Here is a 25176-nt window from a genome sequence, read left to right on the forward strand (position 1 = left end):
GGCAATTTTGATATCGTCGGGGGTTGCCATGGGGAGGAAGGTGATGTCATTGACACAAAAAAAACCCACGGAATTTACAAATCAGCTGGGGCTGGAGCTATTTATAAAAACACGTTTTTCTCTGCCTTTCTTTGCTGAAGGGGAGAAGGAGGAAGGGCTGCCTGCGGGCTCAGGGTGAGCCTCCCTACTGTCCTCCCTACCCTTGCCCTAGAGAAGCCAGACCTCCTTGGCTCACCCCACCCCCACCCCCCAGAACTTGGAGCTGCGCATTCAGACCTGGCAGGTGCTGGCCTCAGCTGGTTTTGCTTCGAAGGCGAGAGTGGCACACGGGATGTGAGGCAGGGCCGGTGCCGGCTTCCTGGGTTGGCAGGAACCAGAAACCAGTTACTTAACTGGGTGCCTTTATTTCACTGGTCAAAAACAGAGGCATTTGCTGGTGAGGCAGCTTGAGCTCTTTGATGTGCCCCCCACCAGCTCCCCGGAGAGCCAGGTGGAGCCCAGACTTCCACAGTGCCCTTCCCATTCCTAGCCTCAGTGTCTCCTCCGCTGGCCCCTTTTCTGCTCCCAGTGTCCAATTGTGGGCTCCCCAAGCTCCAGGCTTGGTCCCCTGCTCATCTCTCCCCACATTCAGCCACCACTCCATCAAAACACCTTTTTTCTGTGGCTTTGACCATCACCTGGGCAAACGCTGGCCCCAAAACCCATTTTGTGCCTGCCCCACTTCAGGCGCCACCTCTGATGGCCCAGCTCCCACTGCCAGGACCCACTGGCTATTGACAGCCACAGGGAAGCCTGGGAGTTCTTGACTCTTTCCGTCCCCCAGTCCCTTATATCCAAGGTGGCACCCGGCTCCACATTTTATTTTTGAAAACTCTAACTTTCTTCTGTAGCGAAGCCATGTGGTGTTTGGTTAAAAGCCCAGGCTCTGAGTTTTCAGTCTTCCGCATCTGAGCTCCACTGTTCGTCAGTTGAGTGACCTTTGGCATGTTATTGAACCAATTGAACTTCAATTTCCTCATCCATAAAATGGTGATGATTTCACCTGCCTCACAGGGCTGTGGGAATTAAATGAATAAAGTTTCTGGCACAGAGACTGCTCATCTTGATCCCAATAAACATTAGTTTTTATCCACCCCTCCACTGGTGGCAGATTAATCTTCCCAAACCATGACCCTAGGCACCTTCTGCGCAAAGGTCTCAGGCTGCATGCGTAGACATTTTGATTGAATGCAGTGTTAGATATCATGGCATTAAACATAAGAATTTCAATTTGTGGCTGGGCACAATGGCTCACACCTGTAATCCCAGCACTTTGGGAGGCCGAGGCGGATGGATCATGAGGTCAAGAGATCGAGACCAGCCTGGCCAACATGGTGAAACCCCGTTCTACTAAAAATACAAAAATTAGCCAGGCGTGGTGGCGTGTGCCTGTAATCCCAGCTACTCGGGAGGCTGAGGCAGGAGAATCGCTTGAACCCGGGAGGCGGAGGTTGCAGTGAGCTGAGATCGCGCTGCTGCACTCCAGCCTGGTGACAGAGCGAGACTCTGTCTCAAAAAAAAAAAAAAAAAAAATTCCATTTGTGGTCATCATGAAACATTTCCCTCTAACTATCAGTTCGCTTTGAAGAGGAACGCTGTATTTTTCTTCTTTTTGTATCTCCATGTAATTTTGTGTGTAAACTTACATATAATCCACTTCTGCTCTGTCTCACTAATGAATGATCCAGGAAATGCAAACCAAAACAAAAGGGATATACAACTCCCTGCCATAATACAGTGAAAAAAAAAAAAAAAAAATGGCAGGTGGGAGAGTGAATCGGTACAGTCTTCTTGGGGGGCAATTTTACAGTTTTGACCAAAATTTCAAAATGTGTATGTACTTGATCCAGCAAATGCACTTCTAGGAATCCAAGTTAAGAAATAGTTGCACATCGGCCTGAAGATATTGGTATAAGAATATTCATGGTAGCACTGTTTGTAACTGCAAAGAACTGGAAGCCACCAAAATGTGCATCAATTGGGCAGATTAATTGGGTGACAGATTAATACAGGATGATACATTCCCATGCAATGAAGTATCTGCAGCCTTAAAATGAATGAGTTTGGTCAGTCTGTATGTATGAGGAAGGATGACCACCATAGTTGAGAGAAAAGACCACGTTGATCAATGTTAACTTGAAAATATGAGATGGCATAATCTCATATAAGTTTTTTATTTAAAGATATTTCTGTATCTGTATGTTTAAACCACAAACTGTCAATATGGTTATCCTTGGAAATAGGAGTGCTGGTGACAGGGGTCTTTCACTTTGGACTTTTTACACTCTTGCATTGTTTCAGTGAACATGTATTGTTGTATTTAAACAATACAAAATTAAAAATAAAGGAGTGTATGCTTTTAAAACTAATAATAGGTCAGGCGCAGTGGCACACACCTGTAATCCCAGCACTTTCGGAGGCCGAGGCGGGTGGATCACTTGAGGTCAGGAGTTCGAGACCAGCCTGGCCAACGTGGCGAAACCTCATCTCTACTAAAAATACAATAATGAGCAGGGTGTGGTGGTGGACGCCTGTAATCTCAGCTACTCAGGAGGCTGAGGCAGGTGAATTGCTCGAACCCAGGAGGTGGAGTTTGCTGTGAGCAGATTGCGCCATTGCACTCCAGCCTGGGCAGCAACAGAACGAGGCTCAGTCTCAAAACAAACAAACAAACAAAACCTAATAATAGAAACCCAAGAGCTATGGAGAGCACTTACAACTTGTACATTTGCACATTTTCCTCTACAAATTCCACTTTAAGGCAAAAATGTGGGGATGTGGAAAATACTTTTTCTTCCCTCGTGTCTTTCAAATTTTCAGAAATGTTGTTAGAGGGAGGGCAGCATGACAATGTGAGGGCACTAAGGCAGGAGATAGAGTACATTACGTTAAATTCAAACCACTATCATCTTTTTCAGATAATAATTACCATGACTCTCTTTAAGAAATGTAACATTTCTAAGTTTCTGCCTGTTTATGAGAAGCAGGCAGAAATTCCTGCAGAAACATCAGTAATTTCATAAATCAAGAAAAATGTTTTCCAGATTTCTGCTATAGTAGCTAGCAGAGATAATAGCCATTTCATGAAAGGAACTGAGAACAAAACAAACCACCTCCCCTGAATCTGCATCAGTCAGGTTCTCTGTCAGCGTGGAGAATCAAGTCCAGGACAGAAGCTATGGCAGTCCTAGGGTCTCTTAAGCGTCAGGACTGACTGCAGTCCCACAGATCACCCCTGCCTGGATGAGAGGTGCTCCCACCATGCTGTCCACCTAGTGCATCCTTGCAGGGAAGGAGTCTGATTGGCTGGCTCAGGTCATATGCCTGTTTCTCAGGGAGGGTATCCTATTCCGTTATCACACGATATAGGGAGGAAAGTTAGGGTGCTGTTACTAAACCAAAGGGGGAATGGGTGCTGGAGACCAAAGGGGACCAGCCAATGGTTGCCACAGCATCTCTGCCACTTTTTCTAATTATTTTCAATTCCTGTGATAATCAGTCATTGTTGATATTTGATTCCTGTCTTGTGAAACTGATGGCCTGCGCAAACTGAGATCAGTTCCTCTATTATATCATGTTTCATGACTTCCTGATTTGATGAGAGGATCTGCAAATTTAGAACCAGTTTTTTTTCCACAGGCTGTAGAAAGGGGGCTCCACTAGCCTGCAAAGGTGGCTGCTGCTGCAGCGGGCAGGACAGCAGATGCTTGCGTCTCTGGGCCAGTGGTGGGCCCTGGTGCTTAGCACATGGCAGGTGCTCAAGTAAACTTTGTTGAAGGAACGAATGAACATCTTTAGAGGTTCTGTGCTCTAGCCACCCTCCTTAGAATGCGTGCATCCCAGAGCTGAAAGGCACTCTAGGGACATCAGCCCTGGCCCTCCTTCTACAGGTGAGAAAACCACAGCCCCAAGAGATTAGGTGATTCAGCAAAGCCTCAGAGAAAATTAAAGGCAGTCAGGAACTCAGCTGTTCCTCCTCACAGACCCATGGAGTTCCCTTTGCTGCCGATGGCAGCCCCATGCTAGCAGCAAGCTCTGAGTGTGACAGATCTGTAATTTGGTCAAAGGCAGTGGTGGTGCTGTCACCACAGACATTTCAACCTTTGAATCTTGGCTCCTAGGGATTTGCAGCAGCATGAATCAGCCAAGCCAGTATCCTTACAATTTCTTAGTCTTTTACTGTGTTTTTGTTAATGGACATATACAGTACTTGCAGTCTCAAAAGTAATTTGCCTCACCTGCATCATTTTGGTGAGTTGGATTCAGCTGGAACAACTGTTTATATCAACCTTGTCCCACTGTATGGTTTTAAAATAACCATCTGGGGATGTCTTTGGAAAGGCCATGTAGCAATGAAGTTCTAAAAATTTTCATACACCAGTGCTTCCTAAGTTTTCCTAAAGAATAATAAAAACTTCTAGAAACAAAGCCTAGGGCTCCAGTGTGTGGGTAAAATTCATTTGCTGCCAAATTTTTCTAGATCTTTAGATTCCTCCCCACACTGCACACCCGCTTGTGCTGCATGTACAGAAGGTGCCTCACTCAGGCGTTCTGATGGGCCTGTCTCCATCCACCTACACTAGTCAGCGCCTCTCACCGCAGGGCCAGGAAGGGAGGAACAGATTCTGCCCTCCTTCCTTCCCACCATCCCAAGTCAGGGCAGGTTCCGGAAAGGAAGGGCTTGATTAATGAGGTGTTGCCACTGGAGGCATGTATATCCCATACTCCTGAGATGGCCTTACCTTGGCGGCACTCGTCAGCCCTGCGCCTCCAGGAGAGCGAGGCCAGAAGCAGGGTCTCTACCTTCAAGAGATTTTTCTCAAGTGCCTTCCTTGGCCAGGAGGGTACAGAGGAACAGACGCTTCCTGGACATCTGCCTGCCCCCAAAGTATTGGCAGCAAAGTAGGGGATGACTAAGTGAAGTCCTGGGGTCCTCAGTGGGAGGGAAGTTTCAGGGCCTTGTCAGATATGTCCCTTGCAAGCCCTCCCCTGTGGCCCTGCTCCCGCTGTCCTCCTGTGGGCAAGGTGTGTGGAGGATGCTGGCAGGGGCCAAGGGTGGGCACAGTAAGTGACAAAAGACTCAAGACAAGTAGCCAATGTCAGCAGACAGCCAGAGAGGGTAGCAGGAAGGCACCATTTGGCAAGGTCTTCCCTTTTTACCCAATCTCTAGTCACAAAGCTATACAAGATATGAGGGAGGGGAGCACAGACCAGAATCTCGTCAGTATTGGAAGAGGCCCTGGCAAGGGACTCTGCTGTTGACTTCTCGAACAGTTTTCCCTCAGGAGAAAGGGTTTTCAGGCTGGGCGTGGTGGCTCGCGCCTTAATCCTGGCACTTTGGGAGGCTGAGGCCGGAGGATCTCTTGAGTCCAGGAATTCGAGACCAGCCTGGGCAACAGCGAGACCTTGTCTCACAAAAAATAAACAAAATTAGCCAGGCATGCTGGTGCACATCTGTAGTCCCAACTGCTTGGGAGGTTGAGGTTGCAGTGAGCTGAGATTTGGCCACTGCACTCCAGCCTGGGCAACAGAGTGAGACCCTCTCTCTCGGAAAAAAAAGGAGGGATTTTCAAGTAAGTGAACAGGGAATGAAATTCTTTTTTCCAGGACCAGGTGTATGGAATTGTGAAAATACTTGATTTCACAAGATGGGGTGGCAGCAGCTGAAAACCCTTTTATGTGAAGTCTCCAACACGTCAGGCGTAGTACATCTAGGCCGTTTCCATCTGTGATTCCATGGACTCCTCAAAACACCATGAAGTAGGTATCATTATTCCAGGTTCTACAGATAAGGAGTCTGAGGCTCAATGTGTGTACACATCTTCTCCCAAATCAGGAAGTCGCAACGCCCTGGCTTTCCTTGTGATACCACATGGCTGAGGCAGGAACTCACTGGGAGCTTTGACTTGACTTGTTTCTGGGTGACTGAACAGATGGCTGAGAGGGAGCCACTCAGTCAGGGTCTGGCCACAGCCTGCTGTGACCGGGGCTGTGGGTACTGCTTCAAGGGGTGTGCCTCCCTCTGTGCTGGCTGGATGGAGGACTACACCTCAGTGGGGAGTCAGCTTTCAATCTCCAAAGGCTCAGTGGCTGGCAGCAGGCCCGGCAGAGGCCTAGCCTGTGGATGAGCCTTTCCCCAGAGCAGCCCCTATGGGAGGGGCTGGCCCATCTCTGTCAGAGCAGGAAAAGAGGGGGACTACCAAGACTGGCTGGGACTTCACTAGGGATAGGACCAAAAATAAAAGCCTTTTGGCAGTGAAAGGGTCACCCCTGCAGACCCTGACCAGATGACCTTAGGAGTGGGGCTGGTCCACGCGGCGTCTGGGTCTTGACTCTGAGGAGTTAATGGCAAAGTGAGGAGCTGCCCAGAAGCCAGTCTGAGCAGAGCTGCAAACTGTAGAGTCCCAAGTCCTGGGCTCACAGGTGTGTCCTCTTTCTGGCATATGATGGGATGGGCCTCTGCCATCTCAGCCCCAGCCCACCAGGAGCAGAGCCTTCTTGACACACCTGTTTCTAGGGCTGCTGCTAAGCCTGGCAGCATAGGTGGTGCAAAGGAGCCAAAAGACACACACAGAGCAGGGGTCCCCAACCCCTGGGCTGCGGACTGGTACCAGTCTGTGGCCTGATAGGAACTGGGCTGTACAGTAGGAGGTGAGCAGCAGGCAAGCAAGCATTACTGCCTGAGCTCTGCCTCCTGCAAGTGGCATTAGATTCTCATAGGCATGCGAACCCTATTGTGAACTGTGCATGCAAGGGATCTAGGTTGAGAATTTAGTGTCACCCCAAAACCATCCCCCACCACCCCTCATCTGTGGAAAAACTATCTTCCATGAGACTGGTCCCTGGTGCCAAAAAGGTTGGGGACCGCTGACAGAGGGTTCCAAAGGTCTCTACAAAGCCTGCAGTGAAACACTATTTTTTTGAGCACGTACTTTAGATTATGTGTTGTGTTGAACCCTTGCCATACACTAACTCACTTAATCCTTACAATACAATTAACTAACCCATTCAACAAATATCTACTGAGTACCTGCTAGGTACAATGCTTTCTGCTAGGCGCTGGGGAGAACTCAGTGAGCAAGTTGAGACCCTGTCCCCATGAAATTTATAGTCTGGCTAGGAACCATTATAATCCCATTTCAGAGATGAGGCAACTAAGGCATCGTGATGTTAACTAACTCAGGTCATTAAATGACAGGACATGGGTTTGAACCCAGGTGATCTATTTCAGAGTCTAGGATGCTATTGTGTTACCAAATCCTTCCTTTTTTCTTCCCAACAACACACTACCTATATAGCAGACACTGTTGGTTACCTTTTGTTTAAAGAAAAAAAAAAAAAAAAAAAAAGAATGGGGTCTTGTTCTGTCACACAGGCTGGAGTGTATTGGTGCCATCATAGCTTACAGTAACCTCAAACTCCTTGGATCAACTGATCCTCCCGCCTCAGCCTCCTGAGTAGCTGGGATTACAGGTGTAAGCCACCATGCTCGGCTTGGTTGCCTTTCTAAATCCATCTCACCTCCCTTGCTGGAAGAAAACCTGTTTATTAGAATGTACACTCCTAACTGTGTACTCAGCGAAAGGCCCCTCCCCAGCCCCAGCCCTTAGGGGTGACTCTTAAGTTTAAACTGATCTTGGTAACGCAGTTCCCTTTGCCAGGGATTGGTGTAGGCCCAGATATGTGACAATCTGGCCAACAGACATGTGAGGAAGCCAGCTGGGAGGGTTTTGGGAGAAAGTTTTCTTTTTCCTTTTTTTTTTTTGAGACGGAGTCTTGCTCTGTCGCTTGGGCTGGAGTGCAGTGGCCGGATCTCAGCTCACTGCAAGCTCTGCCTCCCGGGTTCACGCCATTCTCCTGCCTCAGCCTCCCGAGTAGCTGGGACTACAGGCGCCCGCCACCTCGCCCAGCTAGTTTTTTGTATTTTTTAGTAGAGACGGGGTTTCACCATGTTAGTCAGGATGGTCTCGATCTCCTGACCTCGTGATCCGCCCGTCTCAGCCTCCCAAAGTGCTGGGATTACAGGCTTGAGCCACCGCGCCCGGCTGGGAGAAAGTTTTCTTATGCTGCTCCAAGTTGTTGTGGAACTTGGAACTGTGGTAGCCAACTGAGACCCACAAGGGAACCAGCTTGAGGACAAAAGCCAACATGCTGAGGATGGAGGAATAGGAAGGTGGAAACAACTTGGGCCCTGCATGAACTTCTGAGCTCCAGGTTTGCTGCTACGTGAAATAACCGATATTCTTACCCCTTACGATATTTTGGTTGTTCTTCTTTTTTTTTTTTGCAGCTGAAAACTACCTAATATAAGCCAGCTCCAGCCCCGTCATGCCACACTAGCCCTTACTTCAGTCTAACACATACACTGCTTCACTCCATCGGCTCCTGCTCATGGCTTCCCTTGAGATGTTCGTTTTTAACTGACTTATTTCTCTCATATATTATCTTGGCTTTTAAGTGTTGTGGCCTATTTCTCCAAATTATAAGCTATCTGAAGGGAGTGAGCATGCCTTACATTTTGTTATATTCTTCGTGGTACCCATCATCACTGTGGAGGCCACAGTAAAACTTAATATATAGGGGCTTTTTTTTTTTTTTTTTTTTTTTTTTTTTTGGTGGTAGAGTTTTGCTCTTGTTGCTCAGGCTAGAGTACAATGGCATGATCTCAGGTCACTGCAACCTCCACCTCCTGGGTTCAAGCGATTCTCTTGCTTCAGCCTCCTGAGTAACTGGGACTATAGGCATATGCCACCATGCCTGGCTAATTTTGTATTTTTAGTAGAGACGGGGTTTCTCCATGTTGGTCACGTGGGTCTTGAACTCCTGACCTCAGGTCATCTGCCTGTCTCGGCCTCCCAAAGTGCTGGGATTACAGGTGTGAGCCACTGCGCCTGACCCTAGGGGCTTATCTTTTTTGCCACATTCCAAGATATTACTTGCTGTCCTGGAGGGCAAAAATGAACACATTTCTGTGTTCAACAAAGAGTAAAACGGGAGTCAACAGGTTGCAGCTGCAGGCCGGAGTGAATAAGAATGTCAGGCATCTCTCTCAACAGTGGCTTAGATTCACCAGTGGTTTGCACCAGCTCCTACTGCTTCCCATGTGCCTTGCCCTGGGCTGGATGCTGGGGAAACAAGACACGAATCACTGCTTGCTCTAAGTCAGGGAACTTCCATGCTCACCTACTGTCTTGTGTTCATTCTCAAAAGAACCCTTTGAGGTAGGAGCCATCAGTACTAGTTTAGATGGGCAAGCAAAGCCAGTGACCTAACCAGATCAAGCAGCTGTTGAGCCCAGGTTTTCCAGTTCCTGAATTGAGTTCACAGGGCTTCCTATTATTTCCCCTTTCCTTTTTCCTATTAAGCAAGTGATCACCTTTTATTCATTGGCTCAGGTGAGGGATGTAGCAGAGCATAAAATAGAAATACAGTCAGGCATTGCTTAATGACAGATACTAGCTTAATGATAGAGATACATTCTGAGAAATGCACTGTTAGGTAGTTTCATCGTGCAAACATCAGAGTGTAGTTACACAAACTTAGATGGTATAAACCTACTGCACACCTAGGCTATATGGTGCAGGCTATTGCCCCTAGGCCACAAACCTGCACAGCATGTTACTGTACTGAATACTGTAGGCAGCTGTGACACAAAGGTACGCATCTGTGTATCTAAACACATTTAGGCTGCAGGCAGTTGCCCACACCTGTAATACCAGCATTTTGGGAGGCCGAGGTGGGAGGATCCCTTGAGTTTAGGAGTTTGAGACCAGCCTGGGCAACACTGTGAGACACTGTCTCTAATTTAAAAAAAAGAAAATTAGCCAGGTGTGGTAGCACACACCTGTAGTCCCAGCTACTTGGGAGGCCTAGGTGGGAGAATCGCTGAAGCCTAGAAAATGGAGCTGAAGTGAGCTCTGATCATGTCACCACACTCCAGCCTGCAACAGAGTGAGACACTGTCTCAAAAAATAATAAAAATAAAAAGTAAACATATTTAAACATAGAAAAGGTACAGTAAAATTATGGTATTATATCTTACGGGACCACAGTCAGATATGAGGTTCACTGTTGACCACAACACTGTTGTGTGGCTAGATGCTCTAGCAACAAGAGAGTCTCAGGAAGGGACTAGATGCCTTAAATGGGATCAGTAGGCCATGCCCCTATGCTAGAAAGCCATTTCTCCTGGTTGGGAGAGGAAGACTGAGATGCACCTGTAAGTGGCTGGTGGGCAGCAAGACCCTGCCTGGTACCTCGGAGCAAACAGGACCCAAGACAGTCTTTTAAAGATCTCTGCACTCTGAACATGGCACAGAAGCAGCCCAGCCGCAAGCCAGAGGTCCTTTGGGCTGAAACGGCCTTGTGGAATGAGAATGGGGACTGGATGGACTTTCCTGATACCTTGGTATGTAGCTGATCTTAAGGACTATCTCTTTAAGTACAAATATTTGGTTCCCTGAAACTTATCCTGATAGAAACAACTAATTTTCCCTTATCTTTAAATTACAGAATACTGCATTTCTTTCACTTTATTATATTACAGGTTTAGCTATACTGTGTATATTAAGTCAAAAGATAGTAAGGCTCCAACCAGCTGAGATCAACCAGCGGAGATCTCAAATTACTTGAGAGGTTTCCAGAGAACCTTAGACCATTAGAACTAAATCAATACAAACATCTACAAGTGTGTGTACTTAAAAGCTTCAGTTCTCCATACTCCGTAAAGTAGGCACTTCAGTTATCCTCATTTTATAGATGACACTGGTTCAGAGAGGTGAAGTAACTTGTCCAGTGCTATAACAGCTAGGATTCAAGTCCAGATATTTTGGCTAAAGGCAGAATTTCTAGCCACCATGCTAGTGTTTGGTTTGGTACCATAGGCAGAGCGCCATCTCAATGCTGAGAAGGTTCTAAGCAGACCTTGGGCCTGTAAAGTCGACCCCTCATAATGTGGGCACTATATTGAAATCCTAACCAGGGCATAAAAAGAGAACTTGCCGGCCGGGCGCGGTGACTCACGCCTGTCATCCCAGCACTTTGGGAAGCTGACAGGGCAGATCACCTGAGGTCGGGAGTTCAAGACCAGCCTGGCCAACATGGAGAAACCCTAAAAATACAAAAATACTAAAAATACAAAATTAGCTGGGTGTGGTGGTGGGCGCCTGTAACCCCAGCTACTCAGGAGGCTGAGGCAGGAGAACTGCTTGAACCCGGAAGGCGGAGGTTGCAGTGAGCTGAGATTGTGCCACTACACTCCAGCCTGGGCAACAAGAGTGAAACTCCATCCCGAAAAAAAAAAAAAAGAGAACTTGCCCCCAACAAACTCATATGAGTTGGAGAGGTAAGGCCATACATATAGACAAGTCCAAGGCAATTCATAATAAAATGTCACAGAGGAATGATACAGGGAGGAGCTATGCAGCTGCCCCCAAAGGCCTATACCATGGAACCTTGACCACTGGTCCATATGTTAGGATATTGAACATGCCTGTGTGAGTGAGTCCTGAGCAATGGCCTTTATATCTGTTCAGTGATGGGGTACACTTGATCTGAAAAGGTCCCTCCCGGCCATGCTAGTTAGCTTTTGTCTACTCTGTCTCACTCATATTTCTGCCAGCCTGACCCCCTTGACTCGCTGGGACTCTGGACTCACTGCACACTCATTCACCCTTAGCTATCATTTCCTTGAATGAGAAAATATCATTGAAGATTCATGCGTGTCATCTTTTTTTTTTTTTTTTTTTTTTGAGACGGAGTCTCGCTCTGTCGCCCAGGCTGGAGTGCAGTGGCCGGATCTCAGCTCACTGCAAGCTCCGCCTCCCGGGTTCACGCCATTCTCCTGCCTCAGCCTCCCGAGTAGCTGGGACTACAGGCGCCCGCCAGGTCGCCCGGCTAGTTTTTTGTATTTTTAGTAGAGACGGGGTTTCACCGTGTTAGCCAGGATGGTCTTGATCTCCTGACCTCGTGATCCGCCCGTCTCGGCCTCCCAAAGTGCTGGGATTACAGGCTTGAGCCACCGCGCCCGGCCTGCGTGTCATCTTTTTAAACTGATCATTTTGTTCTAGGGTTATCAGATTTTTCAATTTTGTTTTAAAATGTAAAAGGAAACAAGTAAGGGCCAGGGTGGTGGCTCATGCCTGTAGTCCCAGCATTTTGGGAGGCCAAGGTGGGTGAACTGCTTGAGCTCAGGAGTTCAAGACCAGCCTGGGCAACATGGTGAAACCCCATTTCTTGGTGGGAGAGTGCGGGGGTATGGGGAGCCAGCTAGGCTTTAAAATGCCAAAAAAAAAAAAAAAAAGAAAAGAAAAGTTTTAAAAAAGAAAACAAATAAAATGCATATCTATCTTTTTGTCCACAGATTTTAATTGGTATTTGTTTTCATGAAATGCCATCCTCACTTTAATTTCAAGACTGATGCAATTTAATAGGAAATACAGTACACATTTTGGTGGAATATACTTGTGAAAATAACATTTAATTTAAAAAGGTGTAAACAGGACGGTGAAGTATATTGCAATGTAAGGTCAGCAGTCAATTATTACATGTTAAAGAAACATGTATAAACCGGCATACTAAAAATGAAAGTGAGATTATACTTTCAGCTAGAGCCTCATTCAGATATTTTTCCCTCTCACCAAGGCTCCAATGTAACTACTTTCTGAACTTGTGGCTCCTCCTTTCCAATATTTTAATTCACTACTTATTTTTAAGAACCATGTGCTCATTTCTGGGAGTATATAAAATTAATAGACACATAGTCCCCTGCTCACAAGGGGCTTAAACACTAGCAGTTTGGCGGGACAGCCACAGTTTCCTGTGGAAAGGCTAACATGAATTTACAGGACAACACTGCTCATAAGCCAAAGGTTGGTCACACAAGCCTCTAAGGAGCAAGATTATCGGAAGTAATATGCTTTGAGGGAACAAAGCACATGTCTACAGAAGTGTAGCCTAAGTTCATCACTGTTTGTTCTTTTCTTAAACATACGTCACTTTGTGAAAACTCAAGTTTTTATATGAAAGCCATAAAAAATGTATTTTGTGTTGAAAATAGTTGGATTTTATATAATTTTATACTTTGTTCACAGACACAGGAAGTTGTAATAGTAGGAAGATGGTAATTTTACAAAGCATATCTCTAATAGAACATTATAAAACATTTAAACATGAATTTTCATATACTAAAAATAAAAGCTCAGATATATTATCTTCAATGATTTAAAATTATTTTTACTCTCATTTGAATTCCATATCAACCTTGCTTTCATGTTTAGATAATAAAAGCTTTCCAATGTCAAAGGTTTTTTAAAAAGCGAACATTTAACAAGGCTTATTTTTTTATAATATAGAGGAGGGAAAAGATGATAAAAACACGGCCTATAATTTCTTAGCCTAGATTAACCCAGTACATTTTTTAAAAAAGCAATTCATGTACGTGGTCCGAAAATTCAAAATGCTTATAAATGTACAAATTGAAAAGTAAGAGCCTTCATTCTTTCCTCTCTCCACTCCCATACACTCTCCCCACGAAAGGCAATCACCTTTTCCCCACAGCTTTTTTCCCTAAGTAGGCTGAAAATGTCTGCCTAGCTCAGGTTCTGCCATCTACAGGGGCTCATGGCAAATTGGAAGGGTGTTCCCTGCCAATGGCGAGGCACCCTGAAGCCTGCAGAGATGGTCTGCCAGTGCCTCCGCACTAGTGCCAGGACTACCTTCCTGGGATCTGTCACGTGGATTATCCTTCTGGGGACTGTCGAGTGTTGGAAGCGGACAGGACAAGTGTTAGAAACAGTGCTTTCTCTGAGCTCCTGTGTCAATGCTTTTGTGAGATAAATTCTCAGAAAAATTTCTCAGCTAAAGGGAATATTTAAGTGAATTTTGCCAAATCAACTTCTAATAATGTACCAATTTGCATCCCAATTAATAATATATGAGTGCCTGTTTCTTATCATCCTTACAAATGCAATTTTCAGCCATTTAGAGTGAATGACAATTTCTCATATTTTGCATTTTATTTAGTTAGGAATGAACATCTCATGTATATGAGCCATTAAAATGTTTTAGTGGATTGTTCATGTCCTTTGCCTGTTTCCTTTGGTTTTCAATTTTTTATTTTTAAGAGTTTTTTGTACTTTAGATAAAACAGTTTTATTCGTTCAGGTACTGTTCTAGACTGTGCAGTCAAACAGGAAACAAAGAAAATCCCTGCCCTTAAGGAGTTCAAATTCTAGTAGAAAGATAAAGAAAAAAAAAGTGTATGTATACACGCACACACACAACACAGACACACGCACGAGGCGGTGACAGGTGCTATAGAAAAAAAATAAAGGAGGGTAAAAAGGGATAGAAAGTGATAGCAGTGTATGTGGGATGGGATGCTATTCTGTATAGTGTACAGAATGGTCAGGGACAGCCTCTCTGATAGAGCGGAGATTTGAGAAGACACCTACCTGAAAGGAAGAAAGGGAGTAATTTACCTGAAGATCAAGGAAAAAACTTTCAGGCAGAAATGTTTTTTCTGCCAAAAAAATCTGGCCTTTAAAGCCAAAAGGCTTTAAAGAGAGGGAGAGGGAAATTAGTTGGCACATTTGAGAAGCAGCAAGGAGGCTGACTACAGCAGTGTGTGTGAGGAAGAGGGGAGTCAGGGAGGAGGTCAGAGAAAGAGTGGGGTCAGATAGGGTAGGGTCTTAAAGGCCATGGTAGTCTTTGGAGGGTTCTGATTTGGCTGGAGGTGGGTACGAACAATAGAGATGAGTCATGAGACCAGATGAAAGTCAATGCAAGCCTGGACAACACAGTGAGACTTTGTCTCTACTAAAGATTAAAAAAATTAGCAAGGTGTGGTGGTGTGCACCGACACTCCCAGCTACTTAGGAGGCTCGAAACCAGGAGACCGATTTCACCACTGCATTGCAGCCTGGGCGACAGAGCAAGATCCCTGGGTCAAGGCAAAAAAAAAAGATGTAAATATTTGTTGCCAGTAAATGTTCCAAGTTTGAATTTATGGTGTTTTAATTTTTTTGGAGGGGAGGATAGGTGGCCATGCTATATTTAATTTTTTAATCTACTATAGTAATAGCAATCTTCTTGTTTATATCTTGCTTTTATGTCACACAGGCAAAAGATTGCAAAACCATTATTACATTGAATTTTGATTAAAACTTCTGATTTCTCCAAAATTATTTTGGGGATAAGCAGTGAAACAGGCAAGATCAATGCCTAAGACTGCACAGTGTATTTGCTGCACGAAGGTACCAGGCTGAGGGCGTAAGTGGGGACTGAAATTCAGTCAAGCTATGGTACATTGGGAGGTACTGAATCCACGAGAGAAAGGGGCCTTTTCTAATTTGCACAAAGGTGCTATATGAACTAGTAGTGGCACTGGGGATAGAGTTCAAGCTTTAATCCATTGTGGGTTTCCTTTCTTTCTTTCTTTTTTTTGAGACAGAGTTTCACTCTTGTTGCCCAGGCTGGAGTACAATGGCATGATATTGGCTAACTGCAACCTCCACCTCCTGGGTTCAAGCAATGCTCCCGCCTCAGCCTCTCAAGTAGCTGGGATTATAGGCACGCGACACCACACATGGCTAATTTTGTATTTTTAGTGGAGATGGGGTTTCACCATGTTGGCCAGGCTGGTCATGAACTCCTGACCTCAGGTGATCTGCCTGCCTCAGCCTCCCAAAGTGTTGAGATTACAGGTGTGAGCCACCGCACTCAGCCTAATCCACAGTTTTAACACCAGTTATTAAATAATCTTTTCACATACTGACTTAAAATGCCATCTTTGTCCTATTAAATATTCATAGCTTTTTATGTCTCTGGTAGAACCAAGGACCCCGTTAAGGTAGAAGTTTGCCATATTACAAAAAAAAATTTTTTTTTTTTTTTTTTGAGACGGAGTCTCGCTCAGTTGCCCAGGCTGGAGTGCAGTGGTGCGATCTCGGCTCACTGCAAGCTCCGCCTCCTGGGTTCATGCCATTCTCCTGCCTCAGCCTCCCAAGTAGCTGGGACTACAGGCGCCCGCCACCACGCCCAGGTAATTTTTTGCATTTTTAGTAGAGACGAGGTTTCACCATGTTAGCCAGGATGGTCTTGATCTCCTGACCTCGTGATCTGCCTGCCTTGGCCTCCCAAAGTGCTGGGATTACAGGCTTGAGCCACCGCACCCGGCCACAAAAAAAATTTTTTAAAATGCAGTTTCCTCACTAGGGAAACCTTAATTTTAGGAGCCAAATTAGAAGCTAATTTTGGCACATTAGAAAGAACTGGTGCAGTTGGAAGAATTCCTCATTTTCAGATGCAACAGAAAAGCACTTCTTTGCTGTCTTTGCTTAAAGGCTTCAGCTTAAAGACACCAATGAGTTATTTCAAACAACCTTATGCTAACCTTCTCAAAGGCTTTCTTATCTACCTTGAGATAATAAGCTCAACCAACAGTCTGAAATCCTACTGCTCCAGGAAAATCTTTTTATTTCCAGGTTCAGGTTTGGCATCAGTTAGAGCACTATCGGTGGGTGTACAAACACTTTGTGAATGGTGAGATGCTATATGTTATGTGGTTTCTTTTCAAACAAAGGTAAAACTCCTGCCTTTTCAGCTGTCCCTCAGTACCTAACCAGGTCCATCACTACACTATTACTGCCTTAGTGAGACAAGAAATAAGAACCATTTGAAACTTCTGCCAAAAAGGAAATGCTTCCTTCTCCCAAGACAAATAAGCATAAAATATAAGGGAAATGGAAAGAATCTCACTTTGTGGTTTTATGCTTAGGCAAACAGAAAACCTAAGACATTGTAAGTCCTAATTGGTCAGGTGCCTTTTCTCCTCTCTACAAAGAAGGGCTAGGGTTGGAGGAGACTGGAATGCAAGGAGGGTTGGCAAAACAGATGCAAGTTCTCTAACAAAGTAGCTTCCTCAGATTCTCTTCCCTTTCCTCACAGCCTACTTTCAGAAACAAAGCTTTACTTACACAGCACCCTGCTGTCAAGGTTGCTAAAGAATTCACTAGATAGTAGCTAAGCCTATATTAAGAATAAATCTAAATTTGCTGTCCAGTCTCAAAGTAATAACTTCATGTGTCAACACAGTGAACTGAGAAACGAGGAGAGCAGAGAGGAGAGGGGCTTGATTATGTAAAAGATACAGATATATCATTTTACATCATCAGTACGGGAAGCAAATGTGAGAATGTTTGGAGAGCTGTATTTTGGTTAAGAGCAAATATTTCTAAGTTGATTATCTTTCAGATCCAAGTCATGTTGCAGTGCTTCAACTATATATGCTTAAATATTTTTAGTTGAGACATACATAGGATTTTTTGCTTTCCAGCAATCTTAGAGCAGTAACAGTGACAAAGTAAAAAAAAATAAGGCACTAGCATGGAGGAACATTAGATAATTTTGATATTTAGATACGAAATTATTAGATAATTTTCTTTCCTTTTTTTGTTAGAGGCAGGGTCTTGTTCTGTCGCCCAGAGCAAGAGTGCAATGGCGCAATCATACTCACTAAACCTTGAACTCCCAGGCTCAAGCAATCCTTTCGCCTCAGCTTCCCAAGTAGCTAGGAATACAGGCATGTGCGACTGCACCCAACTAATTTATATTTATTTTTATTTTCTGTAGAGATGGGGCTCACTTTGTCACCCAGGCAGCTCTCAAACTCCTGGCCTCATGTGAATCTCCCTCCTTGGCCTCCCAAAGTGCTAGGATTACAGGCATGAGTCACGGTGCCCAGCTGATAGTTGGATAATTTTCATTGCCTTTTTCTACCAATTTTCTTCCCTATCCCTGAGGCCAGGTGTAATTCATGCTTCCTTTTGGGAGTCCAGTACTTTATCTAGGCCTATTCTCTTCCAAACTATTTCATACTTCAAAGTTATCATTTTATTCTGACCTCCTGCTTCCTCAAATCTTTCAAACAAAATTTCCTTTTATTCTTTCACTGACCCTTGCCCTCTCCAAGTCATTCTGCACGTAATAGAATGGTGATTTTTCCATTTCTGAAAGGTTGCTAAACCCTGTTGAACACATTTGCTTTTATTTTCTAACAGTCAGATTCCTAATCAAGAGACCCAGTAGCAGCGCCACTAGATCATATAAATAGACCAAGGGGCTTGGTGGATAAAAGTGAAAGCACTAGGGCTGGGCATGGTGGCTCACACCTCTAATCTCAGCACTTTGGGAGGCCGAGGTGGGCAGATCACTTGAGCCCAGGAGTTCGAGACCAGCCTGGGCAATGTGGTGAAACCCCATCTCTACAAAAGTACAAAAAATTAGCCAGATGCGGTGGTGTGAGCCTGTGCTCCCAACTACTTGGAAGGCTGAGGTGGGAAAATTGCCAGAGTCTGGAAAGGCAAGGTGATAGCCTGGACAACAGAGGACACCCTGTCTCCAAAAAAGTGAAAACATTAAAACATAAGCCAGATATACAATCATGCCACTTGAAATTGAAGGAAATTTGGTCTTATGCATATCATCTTACCTACTTTTCAGTCTAGACCACTTATTTGAAGGTCAGACCCACCTAAAGAAGTAGTTGGCTATTCTGTCTCATCACAACCCTATTGCAACAATTCTAAGTCTAGGATATATAAATTTCCATGGCAAAATAGCCCCTCTCTGCAAAATTAAGCCATTTGTTATTTTAGTTTGCAAAAACTACATGACATGTTAGAAGCACAAATTTAACAGATACTATTTTATTATTTACAAAATACATGGTGATCGTAAGAGAACGTTTTACAAATTACAAATGGGAAAAGTACAGGGAAAAGTAGAGACAAATGGGTTAAATAACAAGGTAACCATTTGTAATGAGCCTGTTTAGAATAAAATAGTTCTTCTTAAAAGTTAGACAAGGCCATGAGTAAGCATATCACTGTGTAAAAAATGTCAGTTACTTGGAAATATACCTCTACCAAAAAGCAGAAAAGCAATGGTAGTGCATCTAAATGTGTCCTAAATTAAATTACAGCATATACAGTTTCAGTGTTCCACAATACAACCATTGCTCTGAGGCAGCAATCTGTGAGACTTCACTGCCTAGCTCACTGAAAGAGCAAAGCCCCAGGACTAGTTAACTTCCCTACCTGCCATAAGGCTTTGTTCAGGTGACTTTGGAATGTAGTGTCAAAAACCCCATTCATTTCTGCTGCAAGCTCCCTCAGAACAGACACTGTGGCCTCATCATTGGCATTCAGAATCCGCACAAAGAATTTATTCCACAATTCACCATCTTTTAGCCTAAAAATATATAAAACCATTTCCATCAAGATTAGGCATATGAAAATTATAATTCCTTTTAGTTTAACTCAGTGGTACATTTATGCACCAAAATGGTGTAAGGTAATACCTAGAACTCTAGGGTTAGAGATCATTCAAATAGTCCTTTGAAAGCCCAGGGAAGAACTACAAAAAAGGGCTACCATAGTGGGAAAAGCCAAGATACAATGCACATGAAGGGAAAGAAGTTCTCTCATCTAAATCTATAAATTTCCTCTGTGTACTAAGGCATAGCACTTTTCTTCTACAAATAGAAGAAAAAGGAATTTTATTTTTTCCAACTTTCCTAGAGTCTAGGTCATCAAAAAGGCTACAGCTCCTTTCTCCCACCCAAGTAGTGGATCATCTTTACAATTCTCTGAGAATTGTAAGCTTGACTAAAGTAACTACTGCTTAATATGTTTGTACCTTTGCTTATTACTATTTTCTTTTGATCAGAGAAACTTCCCTTATTAGATAAGGCAGGGCTGTTAGGAAACCCCAACTGACCCTACTTGTTTCTGCTTGTGTTAGCCAGACCTGTCTGGACCATAGCCAAGTGGACATGCCTATATCCATCTTATATGTCTTACATTGTATTTCAAGCCTATTTTAAAAAGTACATGTAAGAGATAACACTGGCCAAGTTCTGAATTAAATAAAGAGAAAACTACAATTCAATTATTCAAAGAGGAAAATACAGAAGGGGCATTCAATCTTCAACACGGAATTTTTTTTTTTAACCAAAGAATATAACAATAGGTGACAGACTGGCAAACTTATGCTGGGAACTTATTTGCTAAGCTAAGCTAAAATGGAACATAGATACTTAAGTTGTTTTTTTTTGTTTGTTTGTTTTTTAGACAGAGATCTCACTCTGTTGACCAGGCTAGAGTGCAGTGGCACGATCTCAGCTCACTGCAACCTCTGCCTCCCAGGTTCTCAGGTTCAAGTGATTCTTATGCCTGAGCTTCCCAAGTAGCTAAGATTACAGGGATGGGCCACTACACCCGGCTAATTTTCTTGTATTTTGAGAGAGACGGGGTTTCACCATGTTGCCCAGGCTGCTCTCAAACTCCTGACCTCAGGTGATCTGCCTCAGCCTCCCAAAGTGCTGGGATTACAGGTGTGAGCCACCATGCTTGGCCGACTTAATAATTATGAGCAGGCTTGAGGGAGTACTAAGGTTCTGAGACCAAGCAGCGCTTATTAAGAGACCATTTACTTCTTCACCAGGAGATTCAGTTATCTGGTTTGCTTCTATCCACTTATTAAATAAATAATAGCCTAAAATTAGCATATAGTTTAGAAATGTAAGTCTTTTCAAGAGATGCTTATTAAATTTTGGTAATAACCGTTATTAAAAAGGAATTTAGGCCAGGCGCAGTGGCTCACATCTGTAATCCTAGCACTTTGGGAGGCTGAGGCAGGTGGATCACGAGGTCAGGAGTTCGAGACCATCCTGGCCAACATGGTGAAACCCCATCTCTACTAAAAATACAAAAATTAGCCAGGCATGGTGGCGCACGCCTGTAATCCCAGCTACACAGGAGGCTGAGGCAGGAGAATCGCTTGAACCTGGGAGGCAGAGGTTGCAGTGAGCTGAGATTGTGCCACTGCACTCCAGCCTGGGCGACACAGAGAGACTCTACCTCAATAAATAAATAAATAAATAAATAGGAATTTAAGGCTAACACCAATTGGTTAGAAAATTATTCTCATGAAATGTTTATTTTCACATATCTAAACAGGGAAGCTTCCATACTATAGCTGTAGTCTGGAAGATACAGCTACCTTCAGAATGAGGTCCTGAAGTCTGAATAGTTTTGAATCTTATTTTTAATGAGCAGTTCCTTTATCCTGCACTAGACGCTCTGCTGATGCTCTAATGAAAACTCGCTGAAACTACTGGAATCATGGCATTTGGATTAAAAAAACTAAGGCTGCCAAAGCAGAGATAGCACCCAAGAGAAACAGAAAATTACAGGGACGGGCAGGGACCCTGAAATTCATCAATACTTACTCAGAAATATTTTGGCTAAGTTTCCAGAAGGACCCATCCCAGAAGACCTGTAGGTGTTCCTTGAACAATAGTAAATGTGCTAAATCTGCTATACCAAACAGGTCTACCTGAAATCACAAAAAGCACCATCAGCTAAAATAATTCTCTGCCTCTACCATGGCAACTTATTTCGGTAGGAAGTTGAAAGGTATTACAGTGCTTAACTAAGTTTATTTTATGACATACATTTTAGTAGACTGTTCCTCACCCTTACAGTAAAGGGAGAAGCTCTCCAAAGAAATGATCAATAGAGCCAACTCTAGGAGTTCTCCTTAAGAACAAAAGATGAAATATTTGGACTATCACATTCAAATCTGTAGACCTACTGAGTTTGCATGAACTCCAACTGTGATCTAAATGGGGTCCACATGATTAGTTCAGGTTTGTGCTACATATTCAATCAGCAAATGTCTTATGTCTAAAGCTAAGTTAGAAGGAATTTCTGCATATAACGCCACCATACAAAAGACTTTACGTTTGTGCTAATGTTCTTTTTATATACATTACTTCATTTACACCTCACAACAATTCTGATAAACACACAGCAGAGACTGTTATCCCTTTTTTACAGAGAAGATCACAGAAAATGGCTTATAAAAGATTACATGGGTGGTAGGCAGTAGGAATGGCCCTGGCACTTGGTTACAGTTAGTCATGTGTTTGCACGTGTATGTGTATATTCTTCAATGCTGTAACACAAAAATGTTACATTTTACTTGACTTGGTGATATTTGAAAACTAGGTCATCTACTCTGGGAGAGTCAGTATCAGTAAACACTAGCTTTTATAGCTTATCTAGATAATAAAGAGATTAAGAAACCCTCTCCATATTTGCTCAGGCTTGTTTTACACTTACCTGGTAGGGAGAAGAACAGTTAGCCAGGATCTTTTGTCCTTCCAGGATCTGTACAGTCCGAAAGCCGCTGAGGGTAAAAACATCTAGCTGTACCCTAAGGTCAACACTGCAGGAAAAGTCCACTATCTTCAAAGCTTGATTGTTCTCATTACAATCATAGGGATCGTGGATTCTGAGCCCAGATTTAAGAGAAGGAGATAATAAAAATAGGCCATGAAAGAAGCTGCATAGCTGGTCTTTAAAAAAAAAAAAAAGTACCTTGAGTACATCTTAGCTATGCCGACAACTCCCTCCAGTGGTTAATTTTGAAAATGCACCTGTAAGACTCAGTAGTGGCAGTGTCCACCCAATGCGGAAGGAATGTCACCAGTTTGGTGACACAAAGTATATTTCAATCACCATGCATGGCCACCATTAAACATTTATCAAGCTTCCGTATTATATAAAGTAAGTATGGAAGCAGAGCACAGGCTTCTTCCCTGTACTGTACACATTAACACATACAATTGCAATGATTTATACACTGACAGGAATTATGATGGAGGAAATTAAAATTTTATAGGTGTCATAGCCTTTCTTGTTTACTATTCCAGATAAGCTTTCCAGGTATTGTTCAGATTCTTCCTTCCAGAGTTTAATGGAAAACAATGCAAGTCTGTTTTATAAAGTCCTACCTATATTGTAAAACACCATATTTTATCTTACTCTTATTCATAATTCCAGTTCTTATTTACTTAAAAAAACCTTTATAATACTAATTAATTATCAATTAATTTTGTTTTCCTTGGGTTTATCTATCCTAATAATGCTATTCTCCATGGAGACATAGGAACTGTTTATAAATGAAATGAGTGGGTTTTCATGTGTTCCTCTTGTCTCTGTTTTTCTCAATTAGTTCCCTCAAACTTCTGATATTGGTGCAATATTCCTAAATACAGGCTTTAACTACTCCAATTACATACCTCCACAGCACAGAATGATCTATGTATTTTACTTTAAAATTGACAATTGCTCCCATTTTCCCTTGGCACAAGATCCAACTTTTTTGGCCACCATTAAACTATACTATAATTAAAAAAAATATATATATATATATATAGTATATATAGTTACAATCATAGGGATTGTGGATTCTGATATATAAAAAATATGTGTATTTTATATATATATATATAATATGTGTGTGCATGTGTGTGTTTTGTTTGGTTTCTTAGACAAGCTCTCACTCTGTCACTGAGGCTGGAGTACAGTGGTGCGATCTCAGCTCACTGCAGTCTCTGCCTCCTGGGTTCAAGCGATCCTCCCATCCCAGCCTCCTAAGTAGCTGGGACTACAGGTGTGTGCCACCACGCCTGGCTAATTTCTTAATTTTTTGGTAGAGATGAGGTCTCATTATATTGCCCAGGCTGGTCTTGAACGCCTAGGCTCAAGTGATCCTCTGCCTTGGTCTCCCAAGGTGCTGGCATTACAGATGTGAGACACCATGCCCAGTGTAATTGTAAAATATTTATATAAATTTGGAGGCATAGGAAAAAATGCTTCATAGATTAATAAAAAGAAGCATGCACGAAGGTGTCCTAGTCCTCTAATCAGCTACTAACTCACTATACTTTGGGTAGGACATTCCATTTTTTTGGATCTCATTTTCCTCACAAAAAATATGTAGAAACTAAAGTAAGCAACTAAACTAAGCAATTTCAAAAGGTTCTTTCTGGCTTTTATTTTTGTAGAGATGGGGTCTTGCTATGTTGACCAGGCTGGTCTTGAACTCCTGGTCTCAAGAGATCCTCCTGCCTTTGCCTCTCAAAGTGCTGGGACTGCAGAAGTGAACCACCGCATCTAGCCCTTTCTGGCTTTTGTTGTTTTGTTTTGAGATGGAGTCTTGCTCTGTCGCCCAGGCTGGAGGGCAGTGGTGCGATCTCGGCTCACTGCAAGCTCCACCTCCTGGGTTCACGCCATTCTCCTGCCTCAGCCTCCTGAGTAGCTGGGACTATAGGCACCTGCCACCAGGCCTGGCTAACGTTTGTATTTTTAGTAGAGACGGGGTTTCACCGTGTTAGCCAGGATGGTCTCGATCTCCTGACCTCATGATCTGCCCGCCTCAGCCTCCCAAAGTGCTGGGATTATAGGCGTGAGCCACCACTCCCGGCCTCTGGCTTTTTTTTTTGAGACGGAGTTTTGCTCTTGTTGCCCAGGCTGGAGTGCAATGGTACGATCTCGGCTCACTGCAACCTCTGCCTCCTGGGTTCAAGCGATTCTCCTGCCTCAGCCTCCCAAGTAGCTTGGATAACAGGTATGCACCACCACACCTGGCTAATTTTGTATTTTTAGTAGAGATGGGGTTTCTCCATGTTGTTCAGGCTGGTCTGACCTCAGGTGATCTGCCCGCCTCGGCCTCCAAAAGTGCTGCAATTACAGGCATGAGCCACTGTGCTCGGCCCCTTTCTAGCTTTAAATTCCTTATGAATCTATGTGAAATTTCTGATTAAATTTGATAAGCAGTGACAAAGTAAAAAGCAATGCCTCTTTAATACTATGTACTTTCCTAGAGCCTCTGGTGGCTGAGAGAAGGGTTATCGTACTCCATAGACCACAAATGCCTAATTCTAAAAGGCTTAGAAAATACCTCTGCTTTCAATTTCCATAGCCCTGGGAATTTCAGCACTGTCATTTTAATGTTGTTAAGTAGAGTGAAAATATACCAGGGGTTCTCATATTTGGAAATTTTGGGGGATTTTTGGTGGTCACAATGGCTTAGGGGATTGTTACCTGCACTTAATTGGGTGGGTGGGGGGAATAGGAATATAAAACATCCTGCATTGCTTGGAACATACCTGCACAAAGAATTGTCTCATCCAAAATACCTATGGTGCCCTGGATGAGAAATGCTGCTACATTATGTCTGGGAAAGACTTTGACTCTGCTATCTCAGGGGAGAACGTGGGATTCT

General features: G+C 43.6%; 1 protein-coding gene across 4 annotated transcripts in view; it reads right to left on the minus strand.

Annotated features, from left to right (window-relative positions):
• Positions 1 to 18730: 18730 nt before the first annotated feature.
• The window catches only part of BUB1B (BUB1 mitotic checkpoint serine/threonine kinase B), a 60416-nt gene continuing 53970 nt past the window's right edge, over positions 18731 to 25176 (minus strand). For all 4 annotated transcript variants that reach the window (XM_010359780.2, XM_030930781.1, XM_030930782.1 and 1 more), the window contains 3 exons: positions 22227 to 22398; positions 21332 to 21438; positions 18731 to 19290 (listed from right to left, as the gene is read on the minus strand). In XM_010359780.2, the coding sequence (XP_010358082.1) occupies positions 19095 to 19290; positions 21332 to 21438; positions 22227 to 22398 (475 nt within the window). In that variant the 3' untranslated portion in view covers positions 18731 to 19094. The remainder of the gene's footprint in view (positions 19291 to 21331; positions 21439 to 22226; positions 22399 to 25176) is intronic.

Source organism: Rhinopithecus roxellana, chromosome 5, assembly GCF_007565055.1.
Source record: "Rhinopithecus roxellana isolate Shanxi Qingling chromosome 5, ASM756505v1, whole genome shotgun sequence".
NCBI lineage: Eukaryota > Metazoa > Chordata > Mammalia > Primates > Cercopithecidae > Rhinopithecus > Rhinopithecus roxellana.